Here is a 23,034-nt window from a genome sequence, read left to right on the forward strand (position 1 = left end):
CTATGGAAGTAGATGCATGGCTGTCCGGGGATAGGGAAGAGGGGTGGGGGGGATGACTGCTTAATGGATATGGGGGTTCCCTTTTGGAGGTGATGAAACGTCTTAGAACTGGACCAAGGTGGTGGCTGAAGATCAGAGTGAATGTACTAAAAGCATATTTTCAGCATCCTTCTCCCAAGAATAAGGCCAGTCTCCTACATAGCCATAAAATTATCATACCTGAACAAACCATTGTAGTAATTTCACAATGTCATCTAATTTTTGGTCTGTACTCAGAAATCCCCACATGTAGCAAGACAGTCTCCTTTTTCCCCCACCGGACTCCAATCTAAAAAATCCCCACATGCAGCAAGACGGTCTCCTTTTTCCCCCACCGGGCTCTAATCTGCATTCACAGTCAGTTGTTTCTCTTTGATTTCCAACCAGTTAATTTTTTATGTTGTCCTGGTGTTGACTTTTTCAAGCACCCAGATGAGTCGTCTTGGAAAATGCTCCACCTGTGTGATTTGTAAGTTGTTCCCCCACAGTGATGTACCTGTTCTTCTGTTCTCTGTACTTCCTGTCATCAGAGAGGTGCATCCAGGGTCTTGCCTGGATTCAGGTCGCGCACTGTGGACCCAAACACTCTGTGTCCTTCCCGCTGCATCATATCTGACCATGAGATCCTGGGCTCCCTCTCTGACAGTGCTATTTGACCCTGCGGTAGAGACAGATCTCTTCATTGTAAGAGGTTTTTTCCCTGTGTGATCAATGTGAAATCTGTGCTGGGGCCAGGGCGCCACGGCCAGATCCTGTTTCCCAGCCAGCTTGCGGCCTGAGATGTCAGTGTCCCCTGACTACTCGTGCCAGGCTCAGGTGCTGCACCATCAGTCATCCCCACACCACGGTGATTCTCTAATTCCTTCCACAGTCATTAGCTGGATTCTTCCAGAGAAGATATTTCTTTTCTTTTTTTTTTTCAGAACTTTATAATTTTTGACACTCAAATTGGACTAAATTTGGCCAGTGGGAGTCCTAAAAAGGAAATAAATTTTAAAAAAATTAAAAAGAATAGTTCTGTGAGTCAGCCACTCTGGGAAACACAGACCCATCCAGAGGAATGGGATGGGAACAGGAAATAAGACAGGCCGGGCACGGTGGCTCACACCTGTAATCCCAGTACTTTGGGATGCCGAGATGGGTGGATCACCTGAGGTCAGGAGTTGGAGACCAGCTTGATGAAGCCCCATCTCTACTAAAAATGCAAAAATTAGCCAGGTGTGGTGGCAGGCGCCTGTAGTCCCAGCTGCTTGGGACTGAAGCAAGAGAATCACTTGAACCTAGGAGGCAGAGTCTGCAGTGAGCTGAGATCCCATCACTGCACTCCAGCCTCGGTGACAAGAGCAAAACTCTGTCTCAAAACAAAACAAAACAAAAAAAAGAGGCCGGGCGCGGTGGCTCACGCCTGTAATCCCAGCACTTTGGGAGGCCGAGGTGGGCGGATCACAAGGTCAGGAGATCGAGACCATCCTGGCTAATGCGGTGAAACCCCGTCTCTACTAAAAATACAGAAAATTAGCCGGGCGAAGTGGCAGGCGCCTGTAGTCCCAGCTACTCGGGAGGCTGAGGCAGGAGAATGGTGTGAACCCGGGAGGCGGAGCTTGCAGTGAGCCAAGATCGCGCCACTGCACTCCAGCCTGGGCGACAGAGCGAGACTCCGTCTCAAAAAAAAAAAAAAAGAGAAGAAAAGGTTAGCATCACAGGCTGGGACGGCAGGGGCTCCCAGGGCCACTCATCAACATTGCCATGCCTCCGGCCTCCACCACCCCCCACAGGCAAACAACAGTTCATGAGAAGACCCAGGTCCGAACTCAGCCTAAGCAGGGCTGGAGCTGCTTCCCCATCAGCAGCCTGGACAGTGGGTGCACGGACCAGCTTCCCCCAGGGTCTGGGGCCAGTGGGGTCCTGGACCCATTTATCCTGAATCACCTGTGACACAAATGTCTGCGGCCCTGCTGGGGCCTCTCCCTGTGTGCCTGCAGAAATGGGGCCTTCCTGCCTGCTGCCCCATGCCAGCCCCATTTCAGGACAGGAAGATAAGGTGGTGGAGCACTGACACAGGTAAGTCTTCCACATGCAGGTGTCAGGCGCAGCGGGGGCTGTTTTCAGGAAAGCCTGCCTGTTCTTTAGGTCTCTGGGAAAAAAACACGCTTTCCTCCCTTTGTTGGATACACATGTGTTGAGTGCCTGGTGTATGCCAGACAGTGTAGGGGACCCTGGGAATCCCGCAGAAATCAGGGCAAACAGAGGCCCTGCTCTCACTGAGGTTCTCAGCCTCACCTATGCTCACCCGGAAGGATTTAGAAATCCCTGTGCAGTCTGATGGGATCAGAACCTCTGGGTGATATGCAGCTGTGGCGCTCCATTTTTTTTTTTTTTTTTTTTGAGATGGGGTCTCATTCTGTTGCCCAGGCTGGAATGCAGTGGCTTGATCATGGCTCACTGCAACCTGGACCCCCAAGGCTTAAGCAATCCTCCCACCTCAGCCTCCAGGAAAGCCAGGACTACAAATGCGCACCACCATACCCAGCTAATTTTTTGTTTTGCTTTTTGTAGAAACAGGGCCTCCCTTTGTTGCCCAGGCTGGTCACAAACTCCTGGCCTCAAGTGGTCCTCCCGCTTCGGCCTCCCAAAGTGCCAGGATTACAGGCATGAGCCACCGTGCCCTGCCCAGGTGTGGGGCTTTCTGAAGCTCCCCAGGTGACTCCAGCACAGGGTTGAGCCCTGCCTGCCTAGTGGTGAGGGAGGAGGGGAAAGGGGCAGTCACAGTCCCGGGAGATGGGGTACCCAGGGCTCCAGGACCACCACAGGTCTGTCCACTCTTGGGGAGGCCATGAAATGATTCCTGAAGGAGTCAAAGGATACATTTTCATAATAAATGCTGGCATAGTCACAGTAGGTCGCCAAGACAGAGGGGGAAGCAGGCAGTCAGACATACAGGCATGCTACAAACTTGCCTCGTATTCCTCCCCTTCTATGTCATCAAGCCGCTCCTCTGCAGCTCCTCTGAGAGCATCCTGCTTCGCCCTTCAGCAGAGCAAGCACTCAGGACGCCAGGACCGTGGGGCTTGCCTTACACAATGCTGGAGCGCCATCTGGTGGCCACGGGCAACCTCAGCCTCCTGCCGCCCGCAAGCTGGGTCTCCATCCCGGCTCAGGGCCCGCTGCGGGGGGACACAGGGGGTGAGGAAACAGCCTAACACACTGGGGACTCATATTTCATGTTCTTCATCGGCAAGGGAATCATCGCATGAAAAATGGTCCAACTTTACTCGCAGCCGGAAACTGCAGTGTGCATAGCAATAATACAGTGTCAGATTTCACCTGTGAAATTGTCTAAGAAACGAGGACAGTACTCGTGAAAATCAAGGGAACAGGCCCTCTCGGAAGCTATTGTTTTTTTTATTTATCCTTTAGCTTTTCTTGGAGATCATGACAGAGGTGTGTGAAATCTGCTCTGCATTTGTCTAGTAAAGATCACGTGAGGAGTTCATTTCAGGTCACACTAGCACCAGGAAAGCCAGACTCCAAGGAAGATCCAAGATGTTTCCTTGTCCCCAAGATTGAAAGCTGGATCTGCCACGGGCCTAGTGGACCCAAGTGGCTCCTCCAGTTAGGAAAACGAAGCTAGGGATCATGAGGGAGAAGCTGTTACGAAGCTGTGGTTGGAACACTGAGAAACTCAGGCTGGCAAGGAGGGGCTGTGCCCACCCTAGGCCCAGTGGATGAGCAGAGGGAGCAGCCACCAGAACCTGCAGGAGGAAGAGGCCTCTTGGACAGGGGCAGTGGCTTCTGGCCAGGACACAGCCAGCCTCACCAGACAGGCCCTAGGCAATGGCTCGCCTTGGTGTCCCCTCCCCCATCCCCTGCCAGGGCTCCCCATGGTCTGGGCCCCACTGAAGGTCAAGGCCTGGCATCTCTACGCAAAGTGAACAAGAGCAGAAGAAAGCCCGGGGGAGCCGAGGAAGCTCCAGGCACAGAGCGCTTTCCCCTTTTGTGTGATGAGAAGCTCAGCGTCAAACGGGAGGTACTTTGCTTTGTCCTTCCTTGATCTTTACAGCAGCCAATACAGTGATGCCACTTTTTCCAGGTGGATAACAATGTCTTATTGTTTAAAACTTACACCTGCTTATCATAGTCCCAGGGACAAGGATGAAAACCAATATCACCTTCCAAAAAGTGGCCACCTTAGAAATAACCTTGCCACAACATCAGGTGTCCAGATAGAGACCCAACAGGAAAACATCATGTGGGGTTTACCTCCCAAAACAGGGTCTGGGTTGCTGCAGTTTGGATATTTGTCCCTTCCAAACCTCATGTTGAAATCTGACCCCCAGGGCCGGACGCAGTGGCTCACGCCCATCATCGCTGCACTTTGGCAGGTGGAGACGGGCGGATCACCCGAGGCCAGGAGTTGGAGACCAGCCTGGCCAACATGATGAAACCCCGTCTCTACTAAAAAATACAAAAATTAGATGGGTGTGGTGGCGCGTGCCTGTAGTCCCAGATACTCAGGAGGCTGAGGTAAGAGAATCGCTCGAACCTGGGAGGCGGAAATTGCAGTGAGCTGAGATCATGCCAGTGCACTCCAGCCTGAATGACAGAGCGAGACTCCATCTCCAAAAAAAAAAGAATAAAAAAAGAAGAAATCTGACCCCCAGTGTGAGAGGTGAGGCCTAATGAGAGATGTTGGGTCATGGGGGTGGGTCCCTCATAAATGGCTTGGTGCCATTCTAGCAGTAATGATGGAGCTCTTACTCCAAAGCTCCTGTAAGAGTTCCCCCAGTGCTGGTTGTTAAAAAGAGTGGGACCTCCCCACTACCCTCTCCTACATCCTCTCCCTGTATGACATCTGCACACCAGCTCTCACTGCCTTCTGCCATGAGTGGAAGCAGCCTGGGGCCTCACCAGAAACAGATACTGGCCCCGTGCATCCTGTGCAGCCTGCATAACCATGAGCCCAATAAACCTCTTTCTTCATAAATCACCCAGCCTCAGGTATCCCTTTATAGCAACACAAAAACAGACTCAGACGTGGGTTTCTGTGTAAAGGGAGGCAGGCAGGAGGAAGAAGTGTCACCACCTGGGAATGCATCCCCTCCGGAGAGCTGGGCCAGGCCCACGTTAGTCACAGCCTGCCACATGGGCCTGCTTCCTTATTTACTTAACGGGAGCCCTCCCAGAGTCTATACAGAAATACCTACAACCACCCACCAGGTGCAGTGCCCTGCCTTGTCCTCAAAAACTTCCAAAAGCCAGATTGTCAAAAGCAATTTAATTTTTGGAGAAAAAACTGCATACGCAGTACAACTTACATCTCAGGCGAAATGTCTCAGAATCTTCCTGCTCACTGGACAGAAACTCAGCTTCACCACATTGCCAGCTGGGAGACCATGAAAGGGAACTGGCGCCACTGCCCCCAGCTGCCCTTCCCAGGGGCAACTTCACCAAGATGCGGAAATCCTGGGCCCACCCCACAGTCAGTCATCGCTCCGTTTCTTCCTGGCACCACCACCTTCATCTGGGCCTGCTCCCCAACCCCCCAGAAGCAGATGGGCCCAGGCTCTGGGCCAGTGCCCCCACCCAGATCAAGTGTAAGGCATCTTCCCACCATCGCTGTGCTCCGGGGGACTTTTCCAATCCTTCCTTCCTCTCCAGAGGCTGCCAGGCTGAGGGGGCCACCGTCCAGGTGGGACAGGCACAGGCATCGGGGAATCAGATGGTATCAGTGGGGATGGGGCACAGCACTTTCCTGGGAGCCATGCAACGCCAGATCTTCCTCTGGAGGTTCCCACTGGCTGTGGGAAGTGGTTTTTATAAAGGGGGCCAACTTCCAGGAACATCTAGGGCTTGGAAGCAACCCAGCATTGACAGTGAATCAGAATCCACCTAGAGCTGGCCACGGCCCAGGCAGGGGGCGTCTTCCCCACAGCCCCCAGGAGTGGCTGCACCTAGTGGGCACAGCATTTGGCCTGCCTCGCGGGCCCCTCGTTCAGAGCCACAGCTGCGTCCCCCCGAGGAGCCTGGCCCTCCCTGTCGTCTCTCTGCAGTAGCTCTTGGGCTGTGAACAGCAAGAGAAGGGGGCTGGCTAGGGAGGGAAGTCACCCAGCCCAGTACAGCCCTGCAGACCACCCACCCCAGGACCCGCCTCCTCCTATGTTTACCCAGAACCATAAAACAAGGGCCTCCTGCCCCTCCTGGTCACCATCCAGTCCCTAGAGACATTCTATGGGATACCGCGTCACCAGCAACAGGGACCCAGGGAAGTTGGTCAGGGACAAGCACCTCCCCCTTGTCTGGCCCACGGGGACGTCACTAACCCATGGTATTGAACACCTCTGACACCTGGTGGTTCAGTTTGGCCGAAGTTTCCATGAACAGCAACTTCTGGCTGTCGGCAAACTCCTTCCCTTCCTGAAGGAAACAGCCACAAAATCCAGCGTTGTTTATAAGAGAGTTTCCTAAGGACACCTGGTTCACTTCCAACAGTAAGACCCGAGAAAGCCGCAGCCATGGAGCCCGCACCCCTCCACGTTTCGTGTCTAAGTTGTGTTTCTTGGCACTCCTGAGCAGCCAGGACCAGGGAGGGGCGGGGTGTGCTCCCTGCAAGAGGCTCTTCCTCTAGCTGGCCAGGGGCGGCCTTCCTCCTCCTGCAGGGCCTGGAAAGCCAAGTCCCCACCCCCAGGCTCCCCTCCCACCATGCCTGTGGGCACCTGTGGGCTTTGATGCTGGGCAAAGAACCAACTGAGAACCCAGGAAACATAAGAGGCAGAGGGAGGCCCCTGGACGGCACCCACCTGGGCCCTTCTTCTGGGGAACCCTCATTTTCCAACACAGCTCTCCTCTGGGGAGAAATGGATGTCCCAGAGCAAAGGCAAACCGGAAAACAGCAGGCTTGCAACGGGTGACCAGGAGACAGCATTCATGGGAAGGTCACAGCCTTGCCCAGGAGTCGGGGGTGGCCGAGGAATGGGGGCCTTCCTGTGCAGGCTCCTCCCCTAGCCTCCAGGACTCTCCCAGGAAGAGGAGCCGGTGGTGGATCCCAGAGGGCACAGCTCAGGCGCCTGACTGTCCAGCCGGACATGGAGCTGGAAGCAGGTGTGGCCGGCCATGCCCCCAGCTCTCGCACCACCCACCGTCGTGAATGCATTCCTCCTGTCCCGGCCCAGAGATCCCTCGGCCGGCCCTGCGTTCGTCCCCACTGAGCTCCTCAGCCAGCTCCCCAGACAGACGCTCCAAACCCACCCTGGCTGCCCACTGCCCCTCCAGGCCTTGAGTAACCTCATGCCCGTGTTTTTGTGTCTGCCCGAGCACACAGCCCATCTAGTCACTCTCAGAGGGCACAGCTCTGCTGCCAGGACCCTCTCCTCCCCCATCCCAACCTGCAATGAGGGCTCAGACTGCCGCTGTCTCCCTTTGCTCCCCTTGCTCGCCCCCGAGATTCTCCAAAATCTTCACCCCACTTCTCCATCTCTCCACAGCCTCCACTGAAGCTGGGGCCTTTTCTCTTTGGGAGGCGCGCCCGTCAGTCTAAGCCCTGAGTTTGGTCTTCCCCTGCGCCAGCCTGTAGTGTATGTGGGGTCTCCCCATCAGCCACTTGTCTGCAGCTGTTTACATGGTGTTCATCCTAAATGTGGTGGGGGAGGTGGGATGCTGTGGAAGAGAGACAACAGCAACACCTGGGTGACCGCTGCCTCTGCCTGTAAGGAGGACTGACAAAACTCGGGTGAGGGAGGCTACACATGCACAGAGGCCCCTTCTGGGATCCAAGTGGGGAAGGGAGCCCTGCTGAGGAACTAGATCACTTTTCTCATTCAAGCCGAGCCCACCCTGCAGCCGCTGCCCTGCCCTGCCCTTCCCTCTGCTGGCCACCCTGTTCCTGCTCCTCCGCCACTGGGCTTGAACTGCCATTGCACTGGGCCTGAGTTTTTCAGGAAAGACCAGAAATCTTTGACTAAAAGAGAAACTCAGGTGGGAAGTTGTGTGTGTGTGTGTGTGCACGTGTGTGTGCTCGCTTGTAAATGTGTGTGGGTGCAAGTGAGAGTGAATGTGGGGGGTGTGCATGTGTGAAAATGCTTGTGGGCGTGTAGAGGTGTGTGTGCGCATGTGTGTGTGCGGGTGTGGGTGTGCGTGTGTGAAAGTGTGAGTGCCAAGGTCTTGACACAGGCGGGCAGGGCTCTCTCCTCCTGTGGAAGAGCAGAGCAGGGTCTCCTGGGCGGTACCTGGAAGGTCACCTCCCGCTCCTGGCTGAGGTCCGTCTTGTTGCCCACCAGCATCACCAGGACTTCTCCTGGGTGCAGCTCCTCCTCCAGGTCCTTCAGCCACTGCTGAGCCTTGAGGAAGGAATCCTAGAAAATAAGAAAAAAAGTCACGTCAAACAGAACTTATAGGCGGTCATTAGCTATTCTGCAGGGGGAAGCCAGTGTTGCTGGTCACGTTGCATAAAATGTCACAGAATCCTACTGTCCATGGACACACCTGCAGGGCTGCTCCATTCCTCTGAGGAGGGCACGTTCCTGTCCTGGGTGACCTGTGCGGCCAGGCAGAAAACTGCTGGGACACACATCAGATTCTTCACCCTAACCAGGCCCAGGAGACTGCCAGCCACGGGGTATTTCAGGTCAGGCCTTGAGCTCCTGAATCTTCCACCCCTGGATGTCCTCAAAGGACCACTTCATGCAAGAGAGTCTGGGGGACTGGCCACTACCCCAAACCCTGACCCTAATGCAGCACCAGGAACTACTGAGTGGCAGATGGCAATGGCATGTTCTTTGTGGACCACAGAGGAGCAGAACCCCACCGTGGAGGAGGATGGGGGGTTGTCAGGAGGCCATCCTGGAGGAGGTGACTGGTGCTCACTAATGGGGTCTCTGTTCCTTGTGATTATGCCATGGCATCATTGCACTGGAGAAACCAGAAGGCAGGTGCTTGAGAAGGAGGGTGGGACGTGCCTCAAGGTGGGCCCTACCTTCCTGGTGATGTCGTACACCAGAAGCGCAGCATTGGCGCCCCTGAAGTAGAGGTGGCAGATGCTGTGGTACTTCTCCTGGCCAGCTGTGTCCCAGATCTCAAGCTTCAGAGAGGCGGCGCCCACATCCACCACCTTTGTGAAGAACGCACCTGAAACAGGGAGGCCCAGAGGGCTTACTCAGAGGACGAGGTTGCCACGTGCGGCTCAGGTGGGACCACAGCAAGCTGCAGGCACAGCAATGGGCTTAGAAGGACAGCTGGCCACTCGTCTCCCACGCCCGCATGGCCAGGAGGTTGAGCAAACAGTTCTTCTGGGAGATGGAGCCTTCCACAACGAGCAAAGTGTTGGGAGTGATTGCTATGGGGCCTTTGGAGAGGCTTTGGATGGGAAGATAAATCTCTCCAGGACCTAACACAAAAGCTCTGGGCTACATATGCCGTGGAAGGGATCTCCACTTACCGGGAGTCCGACGCATCCCTGCCGGCTTCCAGCGATGCAGCTGGGCTCTGGGAACCCCTAGAGCCCTGGGAACCCCTGGCCCACTGGTCCCTCACCTGCCAGACCCATCTTGCACAGAGGCAGTCACGACTGCACAAGCTCCTCCAAGGCCTTCCTTGCCTCCTGCTAACCTCCCCTCTTTCCCAATGCTGCTCCCTACCAACCCCCTTCTCTACTGTCCCCTCTGCATGGTGTCCTTCCTCTTCTTCACCTAGAAAACTCTTAGGCGTCCTCTGAGATCTTCCAGCGGCAACCCCAGAAGGGTTGCTGGGCCCCCTGCCTCCACGGAAGCCTCCCTGCACCCCATACACACTCAGAGGCGAGGCCTCCTGTGTTCTCCGCCTGTCTCACCCAGGAAGGCAGGGGCTTTGTCTTACTCAGCCATGTACCTGGCTTCACACACACACACACACACACACACACACACAAAACTACCCCCAAGCACTTTAACATATTGGGCAATGCACTGTTCATTTAAAGATTTTCTACCCTTTGCTTTCCAAAGTGATATGATTTTAAAATGATTATTTTATAGATCTCCAAAATGTTTTGCCCCATCGTGTGTGGCTTGTCAGGGATGTGTTATACACAGAACTGGAGAGGACGGGGCGGGGGAAGGCAAGTTGTCTGGGGCATGGAGGTGCCACCAGCACCGACAGGCTCCTGTCAAAGCCGCTACCCTGCCTAGACCCTGGGTTGGGTTTGGAGTCTGTTGGGGAGATTCTGGCAGATGGAGCCACACGTTTAAAATGAAAACGTTCACTCCAAGGACAGTGCATGAGTGTCCTGCGGCTGCCAAACAAAGTCCCATGAGCCTGGTGGCTCAAATTAGCAGATTTCTTCCTGCAGTTCTGGAGGCCAGAGGTCCAAAACTGATGCGTTGGCTGGGTTGGTTCCTTCCGGAGACTGAAGGAGAATCCGTTCCAGGCCTCCTCCAGCTTCAGGGGCTGCCGGCACCCCTGGTGTTCCTGGTGGCTGCATCATCCCCATCTCTGGCTCTGTCTTCACGTGGCTGCCCCTCTGTAGCTGTGTCCTCTCCCCTTCTTGTAAGGACATCAGTCACTGGACTTAAGGGCCATCCTAAGTTCCATCTTGTTGGCCTTAATTAATTACATCTGCAAAGACCCTCGCTCCAAATAAGGTCGCACTCACAGGTTCTGGGGGTTAGGACTTAATCGCCTCTTTGCGGGTGGGAAAAACACAATTTCACCCACTAGACAGAGAACTGGAGGCTAGACAGAGCTTTCCAGCATGACACAGCAAGACCATGCTTCTATCTCATGAGAAAACCTCTTCCTAAACGGAAGCCACTGCCTGGGCTCTTCTGCCTGCACATCCTGCAGTTTCCTGCAGGTCCAGGAACTTGAAGTCAGACCAACTCCCCAGGTCAAAGCTGGAGTCTCCATCCAGACAATAGGACCAGTGATTTCCAGCTTGGATGGGGCAACTGTCAGGACTAAACTGGCTATAAACACACCAGATGCTCCACTGGATTGACAATGGTGCCAGAATGAAGACCGTGCCCAGGCCATAAATGTACACCCGTCAGCTGATCTGATGGCAGCTTGCTTAAACTTTCTAAGTGTCAGCTTCCTTCCTCATCCATAGAGGAGCTAATGGTGCCCTTCACCCAGGGTGGCTGTTAAATCGCCTGGGCAAGGAGAGAAAGGGCACATTAATTTTGCTGCTTCTTCCTGTCCTCTTTGCTCTTTGTGTACTTGTTGTCTTAAAACGTGGGCCTTTTATCCACATCTTTCTGTTTCCCGTCACCTCAAATCACATTTCTCAGTTTGAATTTGGTTTTATCTTAAAAGCTGGCACAGGGTGACACGTGAGCATAAAACTCAGGTTTGCTTCCTCCATTTACCAGTCTTAGCCTCTCATACTTTCCTTTTCCATGTTGAAAATGATGGCTGGAGGCCAGGCACAGTGGCTCATGCCTGTAATCCCAGCACTTTGGGAGGCTGAGGTGGGTGGATCACTTGAGGTCGAGTTCAAGACCAGCCTGACCAACATGGTGAAACCCTGTCTCCACTAAAAATACAAAAATTAGCCAGGTGTGCTGGCATGCCCCTGTAGTCCCAGCTACTCAGGAGGCCGAGGCAGGAGAATCGCTTGAACCCAGGAGGTGGCGGTTGCAGCGAGCCGAGATTGTGCCACTGCACTCCAGCCTGGGCAGCAGGAGACAGAGTGAGACTCTGCCTCAAAAAAAGAAGAGGAGAGGAGAGAGGAGGGGAGGGGAGGGGGAAGAGGAGAGGGGAGGGGAGGGGAGGGGAGGGGAGGGGGGAGGGGAGGGGAGAGGAGAGGAGAGGAGGAGAGGAGGGGGAGGGGAGGGGGAGGGGAGGGGGGAGGGGAGGGGAGAGGAGAGGAGAGAGGGGAGAGGAGAGAGGGGAGGGGAGGGGAGGGGAGAGGAGGGGAGAGGAGGGGAGAGGAGGGGAGAGGAGGGGAGGGGAGGGGAGGGGAGGGGAGGGGAGAGGAGGGGAGGGGAGGGGAGAGGAGAGGAGAGGAGAGAGGAGGGGAGAGGAGGGGGAATGGGAGGGGAGGGGGGATGGGAGGGGAGGGGAGAGGAGGGGAGGGGAGAGGAGGGGAGAGGAGGGGAGGGGAGAGGAGGGGAGAGGAGAGGAGGGGAGAGGAGGGGGGAGGGGAGGGGAGGGGAGAGGAGAGGAGGGGAGAGGAGGGGGGAGGGGAGGGGAGGGGAGGGGAGGGGAGGGGAGGGGAGGGGAGGGGAGGGGAGGGGAGAGGAGAGAGGAGGGGAGAGGAGGGGGAATGGGAGGGGAGGGGGGATGGGAGGGGAGGGGAGGGGGGAGGGGAGGGGAGGGGAGGGGAGGGGAGGGGAGGGGAGGGGAGGGGGGGAGGGGAGGGGAGGGGGGGAGGGGAGGGGAGGGGAGGGGAGGGGAGGGGAGGGGGGGAGGGGAGGGGAGGGGAGGGGAAATGATGGCTGGCAGTTGAATTTACACTAATGTAAAATCCCAGCAAATTTCCAAGGAGGGCATGGGTTTTAGTCCAAGCAATGATAATGCATAATAATAGTCAATGTTTGGCTATTTACAGATCGGAGACCCTTCTCTTCCCTGGAGAGATGTAAGGCCCTCAGGTGGGCCCCTGGACAGGTATCTGAGGCAACCTAGTCTCATACACTCCTTGGCTCTGACCCAGAAGACAGCATGCATTTATCGCCATATGCTTTTCCAGAAACCCACTAACCACATTTTCTATATCTCCATGGCTAAAGCCAAAATGTAATTAAAAAATTTTTGGCTGGGTACAGTGGCTCATGCCTGTAATCCCAGCATTTTGGGAGGCCAAGGAGGGAAGATCAATCTAGCTCAGGAGTTTAAGACCAGTGAAACCTTGTCTCTACAAAAAATACAAAAATTAGCTGGGTGTGGTGACGCACACCTGTGGTCCCAGCTACTGAAGAGGCGGAGGTGGAGGATTGCTTGAGCCCAGGAGGTTGAAGCTATAGTGAGCTGTGATTGTACCACTGCACTCCAGCCTGGGCAACAGAATAAGACCCCATCTTCTAAAAAAAAAAAAAAAAAAAAAAAAAAAAGTTCCTCTACTAAATTTTATTTTTTTTTATTTTAATTTTTTTTTTTAGTAGAGACGCAGTTTCACCATGTTGCCCAGGCTGGTATCAAACTCCTGAGCTCAGGCAATCTGCCTGCCTCGGCCTCCCAAAGTGCTGAGATTATAGGCATGAGCCACTGCGCCCAGCCTCTACTAAATGTTAACATCATTTAAGTGGTTTTTCTTTTTTACCTTTTAATTTAAATAAACAGCCGATTCTGCTTACTGAAGCCCTCTCTGTAGCACTTGGCTGTTTGGTAAAAATAGTGAGCTGATGACAAATTGAAAGGAACATGAAATGGAAACTTATTTTCTGGGGGCTCTAGGGCATCAGCCACATTCTCAGTTTAGAAGGGAAGTCAGCTGGTGCCAAGTTGAATGTGCTCAGTACCTGTTTGTCACCGTCCCCTTCCTGCAAAAAGCCCAAGTCTGGGGTTAGTCGTGGCTTCAGCTGGCAAATGTGCACACAAGCACTAGATGTCACCATCCTTCCAAAAGATATCATGCAGAAAGTCAGCAGCGCAGAGAATCTCCCCTGCTGTGGCCCGTTAGGACGGTGGGGGCAGTCCATGGGGAGCGCCAGCCCCCATCCCTGACACAGCAGGGGCTCCTGAAGCTGCCACCTCCACAACAGGCCCTGGCGGGGGTGGGCAGGAGGCTGCGCTCACTTGGACTCCCGTCCGTTCTGCCTCTGCTCCTGCCTGCTCTCGTGGCTCCGGCCAGCACGCTGGTTTTCCAGTTTCAGGGCTCGAGTCCTTGTCCCTTTCTGGCTCTGCTTCCTGCTTCCTCTGGATGGATGGTGTCTTGCCAGGAGCTGAGCCCACCGCCTGTGTCATGTCCTGCTGTGGGCCCCACCCCACACACCTGTCGACTGAACCAGACCCTCGGGAGGGCCCCAGGGACCTGAGTCAATCCTCCTGAAGGCTGACCCCTCAGACAGGGCCGGCCTTGGTGACCTTAAGCCACCCAGGGTAACAGCAACCTTTCATGCAGAGCGCACTCCAGGAAGGTGTTTACACTCCCATTTCACAGGGAAAAAATCCAGACGGAGGGAAGGAGCGGCAAGCCTGTGGCCATCCATCCCGTCCGTCACTCGGGGTTCCTGCAGCCGAGCACTGGGCGCACTGCCTCCTGCATTTCCAGGCTGCCTGTGAGGACAGCACTCCCACTCTCCTCTGAGGCTCTGCTCCTGGCCCACCGTCTCCCCTGGGCAGGAGCCCAGTGTTCTTGACAAAAGCTGAAGCCGCACGTGACAAAAGAAGCAGGAGTGTCTGCTCTCAAAGGGTTTTTGTGCAACACAGACCACGCTCTTCCCCCCAAAGCACGTAAGTTAAAGGAATGAGCACATCCCATCTCTTCATCCTAAAAGTGGCAATACCCACATTTATAATATATGATCATGTAATGATCATAATGATGATTAATAATTAACATACACTTTGGAAGGCCAAGGCTGGTGGATTGCTTGGGGTCAGGAGTTCGAAACCAGCCTGGCCAACATGGTGAAACCCCATCTTTACTAAAAATACAAAGATCAGCATGGTGGTATTCCCAGCCACTCAGGAGGCTGAGGCAGGAGAATCACTTGAACCCAGGACGCGGAGGTTGCAGTGAGCCAAGGTTGCACCACTGCACTCCAGCCTGGGCAACAGAGCGAGACTGTCTCAAAAAAAGAAAAAAAACAATAAAATAATTAACATAGGCTGGGTGCGGTGGTGCACACCATGGCAAAACCCTATCTCTACAAAAAATATAAAAATTAGCCGGCTATGGTGGTGCGCACCTGTGATCGCAGCTACTCTGGAGGCTAAGGTGGGAGGATGGCTTGAGCCTAGGAGGCGGAGGTTCCAGTGAGCCACTGCACTCCAGCCTGGGTGACAGAGCAAGACTCTGTCTCAAAAAAATTAACATAATGATAATAATAAATTGCATGACATCTATCCATAGTTATAGTAATATCTACCTCTAAAAGCTGTAATATTATCCCAAGGTGTGACGCAGACACTCGGATAGAAGCAGAGGAGACCACGGTTCCCACAGAGGACTCAGCCAACAGCAAAGAAAGGAGCTTCCACATTTCTGCCCCCGCAACCTGGCACAGCTGCCCACACACAGAGGTGCTCAATACAAAAGTGCGGACCCCAGGGTTGGAGGCTGATGGGATGAAGGCAGCTTGTGAGCCACAGGCTAACCTAATCTGGCTGTTCTCCTCCTCTCCCCGTTGTGCCACGGGCCACAGCCCACAGCCTACCACCCCGGCCCCTCACAGAGACCCAGAGTGGGAACAAAGACTCCACACACCAGTTCTGGGTGAAAGGCAGAGCCCAGCCTGTAGAACGGTCCTTCCCCTCAGAGAGAGGAGATAAACCCGGGCCTGGAAGAGAGGGGCTTGGAGGAAGGGAGGCCCTGGCTTTCATCTGAAAGCTGCCGGTAGGGGGATGGCCCCTGAGGGGCCAGGCAGAGGACCAGGAGTAGAGTGAGACATACAGGCCTGCTCCCCAAGCAAAGACCCCCAACCTGGCCTAGGACTCCCCAGCAAGCCCAGCTTTGTTCACCCCACTGACCCTGGTAGGCCCCCTGAAGAGAGGGCGGGCAATTGGGACAGGCAGGACAGGTGTGAGGGGGACGCTCGGACCCTGGCTTGCTGGAATGAAAGGAACTAGAGCCTCGCCCCTCACTGTCGGGGCCTCCATTCCCTTCACTTGTAAAATACAGAATGCCCAGCACCACCCTGAAGCTTCACGGACCCCACACATCACCCCCCCACCCCCACCCAAGGAAGGTGGGTGCTCTGTGGGTACAGCTCTCTGTGGGCTGAGCACATCCGAGCACGTCCAAGCACGTCTCAATGAATCCAAAGCACCCTCCTACGCTCCAACCGGGCATCTCGGAATCTCTCAGTCCTGCTTGCGCTCACCTAGTGAGTGCCTTTGGGCGCTGGCTCCTGCAGGCTCTGCTAGGGTGGCGTCATGGAGTCCTTCTGTAAAAGGCCCTGTAGCAAATACTTTAGGTTTTACTGGCCGTGGGGTCACTGCTGCAACCACTCAACCCTGCTGCCGTTTTAGAGTGAATAGAGGAGGAGGAACAGCAAGAATATCATTTACAGAGAGTAAGTACCTGAACAGGTAGAGTTGTATCTCCACAGAACCTTACTCACAAAACAACCAGAACAGCCAGACAGCCACAGTGTGCAGACCTCCGTGTCAGAGTAAGATCCATCCCCAGTCCAGCTCACCTGGCCTGACACCTGCTGCCTCTCTCTGCATCTTGAATACCAGCCACCCAGGTACAAAGCTCTCAACGTCCAGGCCTAGTGAGGCCCCCATCTGTGTTCTCTATTCTCAACTGAGGCCACTCTCAGGCCAGCCTTGGCACTTTGATGTATTTTTAAAGGAAGCCAAGTCCAATATCAGGACTTGGGGGGTGAGGGGTACAGATCTCCTTGCTAATGGAGAAGAGGATTGTACTGCCCACCCCAGGGTAACCTTGACTCTCTCCCCAGGGTCCCCCTCTGCAGACAGCCTCTCACCATCACCCTGGCCCTTCTCACCACTAGCTCTGGGAGTCGGGCCAGGCAGACCCCTGCCAATTCCCCTGTATCCCCTGGGGACCCTTCAGGAATCACCCCCTGAGAAAATGGAAGGGCTCCCTAATAGCTAACGTCATGTGCCACATCTTGCAATTGTGTTTCTGTGTTTAGTGCATCTGTTTAGCTGGTTATAGAATCCATCCCACCTAATGCAGGCCTGCAAAGGGTTCACGGTCCACAAATGCCTGTTAGATGAGTAAATGAACGAGTGAATTTGGAGATGCGCAGCTTATCCATGTCAGAGTCCGAATTTGAAATCGAGGCTCTGATTCTGCGTGTATTCCCCCAGGGGGGATGGGTATAAAGAACACGCTGGCTTTCCCCATTTCAGGTGAAAATTGGGTTTCACTGTCTAGGCAGGCTGTGCCCACAGCAGGATGGGAAGGAGGCCAGCAGCCTGCAGATGCCCCATACAGTTACTCCTGAGCTTCATGACAGGTTAGCCTTTTTAAGAAACACAGCAAGAAGGTCTCCCTCCCCGCCCACCCCCAACAATGATGCTCCCACCTCCAATCCAGGCCAGGCTGGTAAACCAAGTCCAGGCAGGAAGGAAGATGCTGTTGGGGTAAATAAAGCAAGGGAGCAGTGTTAGCAGGAGGGTGGCCTGGGTGGTGTGAGAGGACAGCTGGTTTAAGCTGTTGGGTGGCCAGGGCCCAGGAGGCTTCTTCCGGGCTCTCCCTTCCACCAGCATAATCCCTCGCACCCAGCCCGACGCTCCGGGGCCAGAGGTCCTACCCCAGAATCTCCACCCCCTGCAGACTCCAGCTGAGCTGAAACCTGACCCAGAGCCAAGGGCACTTCCTGTCTTTGTAGATTCTCTGGCTGCCCTCGTGGACCTCACCCCCTCCCCTCACGCACTGGACACAGGCAGCTCAAGGTCCCAGCATGGGGATTCCTAGGCGGGCCTCGTCCCCATCTGCCACCAGGTGTGGGTCAGCAGCCCAGACTTCTGCACTGAAGACCAACAAAGGGGTGTTCTGCCCTCACTTACAGCCCACCGTAGGCAGGATACTCTTGAAGTCGTTCTTCACGTACCGAAGAGCCAAGCTGGACTTACCCACGGAGCCACTTCCCAGGAGAACCAGCTTGAACACACGGGGCTGACTGGGGGCAGCCCTGGGCTGGGGGGTCCTGTGTGCCTGCGCCATGCCCTGGAAAGAATCACAACCGTCTGAAGCAAGTGGAACATCTGAGCCACATCATCTCAGCAAGCTCAACCCCGGGGCTGCTTGTCGGTCAGGAGCAGGTGGCCCGATACAGAGCTCCCAACTCAGAGGCCACCTGGGTCCACACTCCTGCTCCCCTCTGCACCCCAGGCCTCATCTCCCCATCTGCAATTTTTAGGTCCGTTTTTAGGTCTGTGGTAAGGAACAAAAGGAGCTTTGCTTGGAAAGCTCCAGGCATGGGTCATTGCAGACCCTTAAAAGCAACGATTACATGTGACGGTCTCAGGGCTTATTGTCCTCCTTCCATTACTCTCAATTTTTACAAATCTATTACTTGTCCCCAAAGTATCTAATGCAAGGAGAGGTAAAAAGCATCTGAGCATTTCTTGGGTGGTTGTTCATGGATTAAGGTTGGTGTTTCAGAAAAAATCTACCTAAAAAAACGTTGGTGTCTCAATGATCTCAAAACATCGTAGACACATTCCCATTGTGTCTAAAGCCTCAGAACCCACAGTAGTATGCCCCAGAGAAAACCAACTTTGTGATCAAAATAAATGTGGGCGACCCCTGCGTATTTTTTCATCATAGAAACTTTCATGTACACACCACAATAGAGAGAATGCTCTGATGGGCCCACAGACCCACCTCCCACTTCCCCAGTAATCAGCTCAGCCATTTGTATCACTCACACTCCCAAACCTCCCCCCAGCAGGGTATTGTGTAAAGCAGATCCCAGGCATCCTATCATCTGCAAATCTCAGTATAGATACAGGTATTTTTTTTCTTTGCAGTTCATGTGTTGAAGAAATCAGGTTGTCTTGTAGATTTCCAGTACGGATGTTGCTGATTGCACCCCTGTGTTATTGAATAGAGTCCTGTGAACTCTGTATTTTTGATACCGCGGTGGTTCAGGACATAAACCTGATTAGATACAGGCTATTTTTTGGCAAGATTGCCATGAGAGTGTGTGTGCACTTCCCGCAGAAGGCAAATAATGTCCAGTTGTCTCTCTATGATGTTGACAGTCATTGAAGACTATTACTTTGACCTACTATTTCACTAGGGGGTTGCAAAATGGTGACATTCTAATAATGTTCTAATGTTATCATTCTGTGTTTATTATCTAGGAAGAGAAGCTCCCCACAATAAATATGAAACCCATCAGAGGCAGCTGGTCCTGGGATCAGAGTCTCATCTCCCTTCCTCGCCACAGTGGGCAAGAGGGAGGCTCCCTGAAGGGGGAAGGGGAGGCATTTTGAAAAGGAAAGAAGAAAAGCAGGAATAGTTGGAAGCAGCCCACATACCCTCACTGCCCCCAGTAAGGAGCCACAGCCACAGACTGGTCTGGTCTGCCCTGCAGGGATAAGAGGGGAGGGAATCAAGTTTGGAATCAATCTCGAAACAAATAGGACTGAGTCCTAGATACCAAGAAGATCGTTCTAGACAGAAAGTGACTGAGAGTCACGGAGTCCAGAACAGGAGGGTTTAGGGCTCTCTACCCATCAGAGAAAAAGGGTTCCACATAGTAGACTCGGGTGGTTATCCCAAACATGCCTGGAACCCCATCTTAGATGGAAATACTCAAGTTTCACCATCAAGTATGATGCTGGCTTCAGAGACGGATAAAAAACATAACATTAAGTTTTCCATCTGTGTTTCTTAAAAAAAAAAGAAAGAAAGAAAGAAAGAAAAATAAAAAGAAAAGCTCTCCAGGTGATCTCAGTATGCAGCCAAGACTAGGAATCACTGCTAGAATTCTGTTTTCCTTGGAGCTGGGAACAGTGTCTAGCACATAGTAAGTACTAATTCCTAAGAAATGAATGAATGAGGCCAAGCATGAAGAGCACATAACACAGCACACCTGTGCTTTGAAATATCCACCTGGATTGAGGATGATTTCTTGGGGCCAGCTATGGTTTGCATGGATCCTCCAAAAAGCAAATTTGGAAACTTAGTCCCCAGTGCAACTGTGCTGGGAGGTGGGGCCTAATGGAAAGTGGTTGGGTCATGAGGACTCTGCCCTCATTAATCCACGCCCAGCACAGATTAACACTGCTGCAGTCTTGCACGTCCATGAGCCTGCGTGTTCTCTTGCCCTTTCAGCTTCCACTGTGGGATGACACAGCAAGAAGGCCCTCAACAGATGTAGACCCCTCGGCCTTGGACTTCCCAGCCTCCAGAACCATAAGAAACAAATCTTTGCTCTTTATACATTTCTGTCTCAGGAATTCTGTTAAAGCAGCACAAACAGACTAAGACAGCATCTGAGGCAAAGTGAGAGTGCCTGGGGTGGGAACTTAGTCCACCAGATGATCCGCTCAAGTCAGATGGGGACAGGCTGTCAGAGTTCAAGGCACAGCCCAGACTTTCCACCCTTTGGTGGAAGGGGAAAGAGTAGTGGGGGCAGGCTGAGGGAAAAAAGACTACTCAATGGCTACAGTGTACACTGCTCTGGTATGGGGTGCAACAAAATCTCAGAAATCACTAAAGAACATATCCCTGTAACCAAATACCACCTGTTCCTTCAAAATCTATTGAAATAAAAAATGATTAAAAATAAACAGAGATACCCCTTCAAGTTCTCTTTGCTATTTATTTGTGCAGGTTAATAAAACCTTTCCTAAGTCAAAAAATCTGTGGCCCAAAACATGTCTGAATTAACTGAAACAGGTGGACTCTGAAGGAATGCACTGTGACTACCAGGATGCCAGTGTCTCATTCCTTTGACAATGATATGTCTCTTTGTTTAATAAAGTTATTTTATTTTTGGGCTGGGTGCAGTGGCTCATGCCTGTAAATGCACTTTGAGAAGCCAAGGCGGGTGGATCACTTGAGGTCAGGGGTTGGAGACCAGCCTGTCCAACACGGTGAAACCCCATCTCTACTAAAAATACAAAAATTAGCTGGGTGTGGTGGTGCACGCTTGTAATCCCAGCTACTCGGGAGGCTGAGGCAGGAAAATCATTTGAACCCAGGAGGCAAAGGTTGCAGTGAGCCAAAATCCCACCATTGCACTCCAGCCTGGGTGACAGAGCAAGACTCTGTCTCAAAAAAAAAAAAAAAAAAAAAAAAAAAAAAAAAAAAGTTATTTTACTATAAACATACAAGTGTCAATATAAAAGAAGAAGCTACCCATAACTCCACCCCCCAATACAACCACAAATGGTATTTTTGCCTACTTCTAGTTTTTTCTATGACTCCTAAAAACAAACAAAAACCCATAGTTTAACATAAAATTATTATCCTATGTGTAAAAAATACTTAATACCAAAGGCAGTCTCACGCATTGCTTCAAAATCATGTTTAATGGACATATAACATTTCTACAACTATCTCAACTTGCTGAACCATCTTCCTAATACTGGATTTTTACTTAGTTTTAATTTTTTCTCTGTAATAAGACTGTAGTAAACATTTTCTTATATAACTTTTTGTGTGATTGAGTGTTGTAAGCTTTCAATAATGAGAGGTTGGAGCCTTCTGTCCAAAGAGAAAATTAAAAGTGTGGCACCTGACCCCCACCTCCAGAATTTAATCAAGATGGGGTTATTAGTAGTCAAAGATGTTATTAGGTTATTGAAGACAAAGATGTTTTCAGGAACACCATATTCAAGACTGGAGCTTCTCTAGTAATCTTAACTTGGGGCTTTTTAATCTCGTGCACCTCCCTTCCACTAAAGGAGAAAAAATGGAGAGCAAATCCCACATTAGTCTTTTTTGTGGGGAAGGGGCCATTCCAAGGAAGGGTCTGGTTGATGAGTCTATCGCCAACTGTGCTCCTGTGTCACCCTTGCCTGGGCCTGTGAAGAATATTGAGATTACGAGAGGTACACCGGTACATTACATTCAGAATGCAGCCATCTGGTACAGAAAACACAATGTAGATGTAAAAAGGAGTTTACAAGAAAACCTGACAAGCTTCCTAGATATCACTGGGTATTAAATTGGGAATTTTGATGTCATTTGAAATGGATTCCTTGAAGAGTTCTTCTTATTACCAGAAGTTTTTTTTGTTTTTTTTTTCAAGACCTTAAAACCAGAACTTTCCCGAAGAAAAATTCAAATAAGAATCTCCTTCTGGGAATCCGACTTAGTGGAGCCATCAGAAATCTGAACTAGGAAGTCTCCGCCCCAGCTTTGTCCTTTGATTATACACACACGGGCACATGCACAGACACAAATACAGACACGGGTACAAACACGTGAGCACACGCACAGACACACAGAGACACACACACAGAGACACACACACAGAGGCAGACACTCCGCAAAGTGCACAGAGGTTTAAACAATGACTCACCTGTTCCCCAGGCCCGGTCACTTGCAGGAAGCTGAAGAGCCTGTCATCACCAGTCCACAGCGTTGCTACCTGTCTCCGCTTTCTCCTCTCTCTGGTCCAGGGGAAGGTTTGCTTCCCTCCACAGGCAGGACAGAACAGGAGGAGCCACTGCTCCAACGGAAAACAGCCGCAGAGCAGAGGTCAAGGGCAGCAGCCTTGGACCAGGGCAATGCCCACTGGACCCCAGCACCAAGGTCAGGCCTCTTCTCCTCCCAGAAGGTGTCAGGGCAAAGTCCACAGTGGTCATGTGGTCACCCGGGGCAGGGCAGGAGGCTGGACCTCAAAGCAGGTGACCCAGGAGCACCTGCGCGCTGCCGGAAGTCACATTCCAGTCCTGCGTTTGCTGGCACCCAGCTGGAGCCCGTTTTTCGGCTTTGTTCCAGGGTTTCACTTCCAGGGTCTCACTTTGACACAGAATGTTTTTCTTGGCTCCTTCCTTGGAGCTGTATTGAATCTTTGTTGCACTTGAAAAACCAACAGCCCAGAAGAGAAAAGAATATTTCGGTCAGATGAATTAATTCCTACCACTGTCAGCTGGAAGCCAACCCTGGCTGAGCCCTGCACTGGCCAGAGGCAACTCAGTGTGAGCCAGTCCAGGGTCAGATCCTGGGCTGATGCCACCTGAGGGCGGGGTGGGCGTAGCCTCCGTGGACATGGGAGACTCCAGGTGCAGGAGAGAAGGAGGTGGACTTCCTCTGGGTCTTCCCAAATTCTTCAGGAGACTCTAGTCACGAAATTTCCTGGCTTGGTGGTAACAGAAGAGTCTCCTCCAGGTAAGATTTCCAGAGCCTCTGAGTATGGCTGGGGTAGCAGGGTTGGGCCTGAGGCTGAGGAGATGGAAATCTGTTGCCATGAACATCAC

At 52.7% G+C, this 23,034-nt stretch overlaps 1 protein-coding gene across 1 annotated transcript; it reads right to left on the reverse strand.

The window, feature by feature from the left end:
- Positions 1–5,299: 5,299 nt before the first annotated feature.
- Positions 5,300–22,401, reverse strand: RAB17 (RAB17, member RAS oncogene family). Its single transcript, XM_024243407.2, has 6 exons — positions 22,134–22,401; positions 17,659–17,818; positions 9,008–9,159; positions 8,262–8,387; positions 6,360–6,453; positions 5,300–6,100 (listed from the first exon to the last, which is right to left on the reverse strand). The coding sequence occupies exons 2-6, from the start codon at positions 17,813–17,815 to the stop codon at positions 5,991–5,993; spliced, it is 639 nt and encodes a 212-aa protein (XP_024099175.2). The 5' UTR covers positions 17,816–17,818; positions 22,134–22,401; the 3' UTR covers positions 5,300–5,990.
- Between the last annotated feature and the right edge of the window lie 633 nt (positions 22,402–23,034).

This window comes from Pongo abelii, chromosome 11, assembly GCF_028885655.2.
Source record: "Pongo abelii isolate AG06213 chromosome 11, NHGRI_mPonAbe1-v2.0_pri, whole genome shotgun sequence".
Taxonomy (NCBI): domain Eukaryota; kingdom Metazoa; phylum Chordata; class Mammalia; order Primates; family Hominidae; genus Pongo; species Pongo abelii.

Excerpts from the sequence above, each read along its gene's own strand:
- RAB17 (XM_024243407.2), bottom strand. The coding sequence starts at position 17,815 with ATGGCGCAGGCACACAGGACCCCCCAGCCCAGGGCTGCCCCCAGTCAG. Across the intron at positions 9,160-17,658 it reads TATCCTGCCTACGGTGGGCT|GTGCGTTCTTCACAAAGGTG; the intron begins GTAAGTGAGGGC and ends TCCCTGTTTCAG. Across the intron at positions 6,454-8,261 it reads AGCGGGAGGTGACCTTCCAG|GAAGGGAAGGAGTTTGCCGA; the intron begins GTACCGCCCAGG and ends TGTTTCCTTCAG.